The sequence below is a fragment of the Cupressus sempervirens genome, chromosome 10, assembly GCF_028749045.1.
Source record: "Cupressus sempervirens isolate cs-2001-9-10 chromosome 10, ASM2874904v1, whole genome shotgun sequence".
Lineage (NCBI taxonomy): Eukaryota > Viridiplantae > Streptophyta > Pinopsida > Cupressales > Cupressaceae > Cupressus > Cupressus sempervirens.
Window position 1 is genome coordinate 607,532,960 of NC_143127.1, and position 9,205 is coordinate 607,542,164.

General features: G+C 35.4%; 1 protein-coding gene across 1 annotated transcript; it reads right to left on the reverse strand.

The window, feature by feature from the left end:
- Nucleotides 1–1,723: 1,723 nt before the first annotated feature.
- On the reverse strand, nt 1,724–4,087 carry LOC149535322 (uncharacterized). The gene has a single exon (XM_089806365.1). The coding sequence runs from the start codon at nt 3,517–3,519 to the stop codon at nt 2,083–2,085; it is 1,437 nt and encodes a 478-aa protein (XP_089662491.1). The 5' UTR covers nt 3,520–4,087; the 3' UTR covers nt 1,724–2,082.
- Nucleotides 4,088–9,205: the final 5,118 nt, after the last annotated feature.

Sequence of the window (9,205 nt, forward strand, 5' to 3'; positions counted from 1 at the left end):
GAAATAATTCTAAAATCAAATCAACAAATAAGAGGCCCAATACATGAAAATTAACCATTTGCATCAAAGAGTTCATCTTAGGCATACACCTCATGCATCCCTCTAGAATAAAGAGAAGATTAGTTAAGAAAACCCCAAAAGACATTGAGCTATCAATCTTAAAATAGAAAAATTCATCTCAATCATAAAAAATGACCATTATTCTTTCTTTTGCATTATCCTTGACCGCAAGTTATTCCTAATGTAGGACTCCTTCAATTTCAATTGATAAAAAACTATATATATTTAATATACTCCAATTTAAATTCCACTTATTATACAAATAGTAAAATTATATACCATTACAAAATGTTATGTCATGGCTATGTAGAGAGATCATAGATTATTATTTATACCATTTCCCCTTTCTCTTTAGAACAAATTCAAGCAAAATGACAAACTTAATATATATTTTTTTAGACAAGCCCAAGAGAGGTAAAGTTTTGCAAAACAAAAAATATAGCAACAAATTCATAAAATAACCTATAAGACAAAGAATCTCCAACAATGAAATGCATTGATTTGAGAGGGGCTTTAAAAGAAAGACTTAGCTGAGAAGAAAAACAACAATAAATAAAGTTAGGAAAAGAGATTCTCTTATTGAAAGTGAGATGAAGAAAATAGTACATTAGATGCAACACATAAAAGGAAAATTCAAATAAAGAAAGTCCATGTACAACTTTATATACTCCATTTTTAAAGCTTTATCACTTGTGGAGCACATTGCATTTAATTTTCACTATCATACAACACATGATTGAGACTGGGTTAAAAAGGTTGATTAATAGAGTCTCTTTAGATAACATAGTTGAGAATTCATTTGAGGAAAGAATATAGTCAATCAATAAATATTATATTTTAGGATGGTTTATATAAATAACCACATGAAGATATATTAATGCTATGCTATGCTGGTAAATTTAAAAAGATACAATTTTCACCCTTATAATAATACCGCCTAATCTAAACATAATACCTTATGAACTCTATATTGAAATAATTTAAAACCTATATATTATTAAAGAAAGAAAATTAATTATGGAACAACTTTTCAACAAGAATCACTTAGAAGAGATATTTTATAAAATACATTTAATGGGGTTTTAATTTTCTATCCTTTCTACTTTTAGTTTGTTAAAAACCTTTAAAAAATAATTTACATTTCAATATATTATTTTAGTTGTCTTGTTTCAAGAGTATAATAAATAACTTGTCTATATCAATTGATTTCAAATGCGTGCTACAAAGTGTTCTAATTAGAAAAAGAAGAAGAGCATCCATCCCATACAATTGCTTAAGTGCATTTTGTGTTTAAATTTTGAAACAGTTCGAATGTTCTCATGTCATAATCAGAATAAAATGATAATTTAGAATCTATTAAAATTTGAATTTTTTTGTGGGACAACCATCTATTAAAATCTAAAAGTAAAATTTAGAAAAAAATAGAAAAGAGAAAACATAATTCTTATTGAGAAAAAAACATATAACTCCACAAAATATTTTCCCACTCTTTTATTACTTTCTATTATTTCTTAAAACAATTATTTATAAGATTTATTATTAAAATATCTCCATGAATCAAACACGAAAAAAAAAAACAACAATCATAAGATTATCCATTCCATAAATTACTGCTAAAAATGTTAACTAGCAACTGTTAACCAAATTAAGTTTACCCTCAATATGAAACATGAAAACCTGTCCTTAGACAAGGAGATAAATACTTAAAATTGGAATTAATGAGAGAGTTGCATACAGAAAGTGTTGTAATATGGACAACAGATTGTTACTGGTTATCGTTGGGCGAAACATATCAACAGTGTGATCTCGATCACGGATCCCCTTCCCTTACTTATACCCTCCCTAAACTAACTTTTCAGATTGCTGGACTTCCGTTCTACTAATTTTCTAATTTTCTAATTAATCAAACAATTCAATCCACCACTCTAAATTGGTTATAGCTTCAAGAAATGGCAATGGCAGCGAGGCTCAATTTAATCCACTCCCCCAAAATTAGTGACAGTCGAAGAATTGGTCACAGTTTCAAGAAATGACAATGCAGCGAGGCTCCCCAAGTTTAGTGAGCCACTGCCTCACCTGGCACCGTCGGAAACTCTCATTGCACGGAAATTTGGGCAAAGATTTCGATTCGAAATTGGCGCTGGCCGGAGAAGAGTGTTTGAGCGGCTGGTAGTACAGCAGGGCGGGACTGGTAACTAAGCTCTGCGACGGCCTTTCCTGCACAAGATCTTCAAATCCTTTGCTGAAGGAATTCATTTCTTTGGAGCAGCTGAGATTCGAACCTTGGACGGACTGCGTGTTCTTGAGTAACATGCTCACCTTCGCCTTTGCAGTCGAATTCATGTCAAGATTCAGTAGGAACTCTTTGTTCTTTGACGGATTCTGATATTCTGATCTGAGAACGTGTCGCCGTAAATTGGAGAGGCTAGAGAATGCAGAAGAGCTCTTGAATTGCTGGTGCTGCTGCTTGAGCTGATTCTCCTCCGCCTTGGAATTTTGAGCACTGAATTGATGATGCTCTGCAGCTGGAACCTTTTCTTCCTCAGGGGAGAGCTCTTGTAGTTGTTGTGTGCTGAAGAGATGGAGCTGCAAACGGCCGTCTTCGCGACGCGCGCGCAAATATTTTTGAGATGATTCGACTTGCACGGTTTTGAGAAGAAGCCTGCCGTCTTGCTTGTAAGAGCGCATGTGGATGCAGGGGCCGGCGCTTCTGGCAATTGAAGAAAGAGGCGGAGGAAACGGTCTTCTGGACTTGATCTCCTTTTCTTCCTCTGATCCGCTCACATTGTCGGAGATCTTCAAATTCTCCACAAATTTGCTCTCCTGCTCCTCTTCCTCGACTTCTTCTTCTCCGAAAACAAAGGAATTGTCTTCGGAAGAAGCTGAGCTGCAGTCGTCTGTGTCGCTGGAGGACGGATTTGAGCAATCCGTGCCGCTCTCGCAGCCGAGAGACTCAGTGCAAAGGCGAAGGCTCTGGTCACTCAGCGTGCTTTTTCTCTTGGCCGGATGCACATACGGCTGGCAAGGCTCCCATTTTGAAGAACCGACCTTCAATTCTTTGTTCACAGGCGCCAGGAGAGCAAAAAACGAAGATTCCGAGTCTTGCTTCTTCTGCTTCTCCGACTCGGCTTCTTTTTCTTCTTCCTCCGTCATGGAAAATATTTCTCCTTCTGCTTCCTCGTCCCGATCTTCCGACTCCGACTCCGACTCCGAAATCTCTTCGGACTCGAAGCATGATCCGCGGGAAAGCTCGTAAAAGGAACAAGATTTACGCAGCGAATTCTCCTGACACATCCAGACTTGCGACAACATGTCCGCGGAGAGAGTCCTCCGCAAAGACTGGCTGCTGCCGGTGCTCTGTTTCGCCTCCAAGTCGACTTCGCTGAGAATCGAGCCGATCCCTTTCAGCTCTGCGGGAGCGCCAAGGTAAGACTGGAAGCTCTTGTAAACATTCAACATTTTTTCAAATCTCGGGACCAAATTCTAACTTATGGCAACAAAATTGAAACAAAAAAGGGCACAAAAACCAAAGAATCTTTGCGGGGATCTAAAATCCTACTCTCGAGCCAAAAACACAGTGGACTGTTAAGCTCTGCTCAGAAAACACATTCCGAGCAGGATTCAGCAGCGGCAGACTCTCTTGCTGGACAAATTGCGAGCTGAAACTCAAGAAAGCGCGCAAAAGGCAGCCGGAAAGCTGAAACTCCAGAATTGCAAATTGATCATCACAGGAAACAGGAAAAAAAACAAAAAAAACCAGTGATGAACAACACAATTTGGGTGGATTCCCGGACAATGGAATAAAATCAATACAATCCCCTTTGCTGGAATGGGAATGGGAATGGTGAAGGAAGGGCGATGAGAAGAGAAGTGAAGGGTGGGCTCAATTTGTAGGCGCGATAGAAGGCTGTGGGCTTAGGACATCCACTCAAAAATGGAAAGCATAACTGTATACCATTAAAAAAATTGTATCATGACTATGTATAGAGAGATGATAGATGATTCCAATAGAAAGTAATCGTAACCTTTTCTTATTTGGAACAGATTCAAGTTAAAAGACGAACTCAGATTTTTTTTAGACAAGCCTAAGAGATGTAAAGTTTACGGAAACAAAAAGCATAGCAACATATTTATAAAATAACTTATAAGACAGAGATTCTCCAACACTGAAATGCATTGATTTGAGAGGTGTTTAAAAATTAAAAACAAGGCTTAGTATAGAAGAAAAAGAACAGTAAATAAAGTTAAGAAGAAGATTCTCTTATTGAAAGTGGGGTGAAGAAAAAAGTAAGCTAGATGCAACACACAAATGGCAAATTCAAATTGAGAAAGTCCTTGTACAACTTTATAGACCCTTTTTTTATAGTTTTATTTCTCGCGGAGAACATTGGATTTAGCTTTCACTGGCATACAATAAATGATTGAGACCCGTTTAAAAGGTTGATTAGTAGAGTCTCTTTAAAAAAACACAGAAGAGAATTCATTTGAGGAAAGAATATAGTCAATCAATAAATATTAAATTTTAAGGTGGTCCATGTATAAATGGTTGGATCGCTGAAATGTGAGAGAACATATGTTGATGCTATACTATGCTAGTGCATTCAAGTTATAAAGCATTTGTATTGTATATTCTCTTTACCTTTCTCTTTTTCTTTAAATGCTAGGAAATGGATTGACAACTTTTGATATGCTATGGTATAACCCATTTCTATATACACTTAAGATTGTATATTCCTTACCAAATGGAGAACTAATCACCAACCATATTCAACCTTCCCATTGTAGACACATGGAGGGGAAGTGATGGGACAATTATACTCTAAATTTTATAGAATTGGAAACTTCATATTTAAGGATGGGTAATGATATTATATGGGGCTATGAGTGGATATTGGACTTGTGGTTTTGAGTAAAGTAGTGTAAATATCTTAGATATAGTTGTTTAAAAAATGTTAATGGGTATGCATTTAAGTGAGGTTATAAATGAGAGGTTTGATTCATAGCATGGATACACAATATTAATATGAATATTCCCAATTTAGAGGATACTAGTCTAGTAAGGATACAAAGCTCACAAAATTAATGATCCAAAAGGAGTTTGGAGTACTTAGATCTTGACATGAATACCAACAACATCAATGCAAAGTTTCAAACTATTGATAACAATTATTCAATTGTATATTATCATTGATGTTACACAAATTTTATACAATTACCGAGCACTTCCAGTTGGAACCGAGTTCATAATACTCCAGTATTCACAGAGAAAAAGTTTAGAAGAAGCCAAGTTCAGGAATTCTCTTGTAAACCAAGTCATGTCAGTTACCAAAGGAGTTTAGTGTAAACTGAGTCAGCTTGGTTACCAAGGAACTCAGTGGTAACCGAGTGACCTAGTTTTTTAGTTTAAGCCGACCTTGATCTATTAGTTTTATTCATTAGTTGGTTTATGCAACTTGACTTAGTGAATGTTATTTGTTTGTTTGTAAGGGTATTCAAGCCGACTTGACATTGAATTTCATATATATGAAAGGTCAAGATGTGGATTGAATAGAGTGTAAGTGTTGAAGAAGATAAGATGCAAATAGAGAAGGATATATGATTAAGAGAAGAGTATCCAAGGAGCTGCAACAAATATTCTGATCAAGGAGGATTAAGAGGATAAGCCAAAACAATTATCCGAATCTCCAATCTAGTTGCTTCAAATATTAGGTCAATCGTTGTTAGTCTCTGACAATTGTAGTAGTGAAGACATCTCAACAAAGTTGACTTAATAGTCATTTTGTAAATCCTCTAACCAGGTGGCATTTCTAGATTGACGTGTCTTATGACCTCTAACAAGGCCACTTCTAATAGGGTGATTTAAATCCTTTAACAGGATCACACCTAACACTATGTTTTGTAATTTTTAACAGGGTTAGCTCCTAATAGGGCTCACTTTAGAAGAATGAAAAGTTGTAAATAGTTGCATTGGTGGTTTTCCCAAATTGGGTTTCCATGTTAAATCTTGGCATCTCATGTGTTCATGTTATTTTCTTATTGCTTTATCTTTCTGTAACTAAGTCACCAAAGGTTAATACATATTAGTATATCAAATTGCTTTGTTAATCAAGTTATTGTAAATATCTAGTTCTAATCAACCTATGAGTTTCAAGGAAGTTTGTATTGACATCTAAGGGATTTGGGATTGTTTTAGTGGTAACTAATTCACCCCTCCCCTCTCAGTTACTCTTATATTTCCAACAATTGGTATCAGAGCTATTGGTGCTTGCATAATAGGTTTCAAGGACCTAAGCTAAAGATCAAGAGGTTTTACAGAAGAGAGATTCCTAAGTTGAACATAGATAACTTCAAAGCATGGAAGGATCTCATGAAGCTGCATTTGACAACTATTAGAGATATAGACCTAAAATTCCTAGACAAGTATGTGTCACCTCCTGATCCTTTGACTGTGGATCAAATGGTAGAAAATAAGAATCACAAAATGACGATGATTGACATTGCTTCTGCTCTCAATTATACTAAATTTGATGAAGTCAAATATTTTCCTACTACTTATGAAATGTGGAACAAGCTATAAAAGATCTATGGAGAAGGTGATAATGTCAGGAGAGCCAAAGCAAAAAGTTTAAGAGGTCAATTTGATCAGATGAAAATGAGAGAAGATGAAAACATTGCACAATATACTAAAATGATTAAAGCAAGTGTGAGTGCAATTGGAGTCTTAGGAGAAAAAAATGAAGATGTAACAGTAGTTAGCAAGGTATTAAGAACTCTTCTTCCTATTTATGTAATTAGAGTTTTAACTATTCAAGAGATAAGATGTGATCCCAAAAGTAATATAACTTTGGATGCACTAGTGGGAAGGTTAATAAATTTTGAGTTGGATAACTTTGATGAATATCTTCCTAGCTCCTAGAACATAGGATCAACATTCAAAGAAAAACTAACTCTTAGTAGAAAGGGAGGGAACTCAAAAGGAAAACAGTCTAACAGTAAAAAAGATGAAGAATCTAATGATGACCTTGAGGCTATTGAAGCACTACTTGCAAGAAGGTTACAAAAAGGAAAAGGTTAATATAATGGAAAAATTCCATTAATTTGTTTTTCTTGTGAAGAAGTTGGTTACATTTCTACAAGGTATCCAAATAAGGAAAGTAGAGAGGACATAAAATCTAGAAAGTTCAAAGGCAAGAATGATTTCAAGAGCTTTAAAGACTACAAAGACAATGGTAAGAAATTTTGTTATATTGCTAAAGATTTTGATAGTGATGATGAAGATGAAATGGTATATATTGCTATTCAAGATGAATCAGATGATGAGGATAATGAAAAGATGACACTTATTTCTCATGTTAGTAAGAATGACATATGGATAATAGATAGTGGGTTATCTCATCACACGATTGGTGATGAAACTAAGTTTGAACACTTGGAGTAGTATGATGGTGGAACTATTAAATTTGGGAACAATGAACCATGTTATGTGAAGAGAAAAGGTTGCATTACATTGACTGATAGAATCAACTATGATAATGCCTACTAGGTTGAAGGATTGAGACACAATCTTCTAAGTGTGGCACAACTGAACAACATTAGATTCAAGGTAGAACCCATAAATGGGAAGGCTAGGCCTTTGGACGGTAAAGGAAACCTAGTTGGAACTAGCAATTAGACAAAAGGTAATTTTTTTTACCTAGAGCTCACTGAAACTACATGTTTGCTAGCTTAGATAGAGGAACCTGAGTCATAGACTATGGGAACTGAGTCTCAGGTAGAGGAGACTAAGTTGCAACTAGTGCAACCTAAGTTAGAAATAGTTCTAATCAAGTCTTAGTCAAAAGAAGCTGAGTTACAAATATAGGAGATATTGAAGATCTTTCAAATAGAATATTCCAAACTAGTTGGAACACCTATGTCTTTTGGAGACAAGTTATCCAAGGATGATGATTCAAAAGAGGTAAATTGGAGATTTGTGATTGAAAAACTTCAGTATGTTATTCACACAAGACCTGATATTGCATTAGCAGTTGGTATAGTTGCAAGGCTCTCTACAAATCCTAGAGAAAATTATATGATGTCAATCAAAAGAATTATGAGATATCAAAAAGGTACTCAAGACTATGGTCTATGGTAAAAGAAAGGAGGAAACTTCAAGTTGAAACCTTTTATGGATGTTGATTGGGATGGAAGCATTGATGACAAGAAGAGCACCAATGGAGGAACATTCTTTTTTGGAAAGAGGTTAGTATCTTGGACAAGTAAGAAGCATAATTGCATCTCTTAGTCTAGAATAGAGGAATAATATTTTGATGCAATAGTTAATTGCTCCAACATAATGTGGTTCAAGAAACTGTTATCAGTAATGAAGGAAGAAATCAAGGATCCAATGGTTATCTATTGTGATAACACGAGTGCAATCAATTGTAGGAATTCTTTAAAATAACTAGGGGGTGGGGGGGGGGGTGCATCAATTATCCAAGGTCTAGATGTACAATTAAAACTTTTCACAACTTAGTGAACCGTATCCATAAAATATTTTCATCATGCATGCATCCATTAGATTATACAATCACTTAAACTTGTAGGTTGCTGTCAAATCAACTTTGCAGACATGAAACATAATAGATTCAATAACACATTTGACACAATGATTTAACATGTAAACCCAATTTGGTAAAAACCACTAGTAATATGCTACTCATTCTCACCCTTCTGAAGTGATGCCCTATGAAAGGCTAACCTTGTTCAAGTTTAAAATGTACACTATAAAATGTGACTTGGTTAAAGGATTTCAATCACCCTAATAGGAGTGAGCCTTGTTAGAGGACTTTAGATCATTCACTTGGAATGCCGCCCAGTTAAAGGATTTGCAAATGATTGTTAGGTCAACCTTAATCCAAAGGATTTACCCTAGACTGGTACAATGATTAGAAAGTAATAGTAAGGCTTTGATTTGATAACAACTCACAACTCCATTTTCAGATTACAAATCTCTATCAGTCCTCTATTCTGCTTGACATTCACACACTTCAGCTCTGATAGCTTGTTCACCTTTCAAGCATCTATACCCTTAAGCCTTCTTGCTTTTCTTTCCAAAGCAGTCCCTTCTCTTAGGTCACTAAATGAAGTAATACCCTAGACTCCT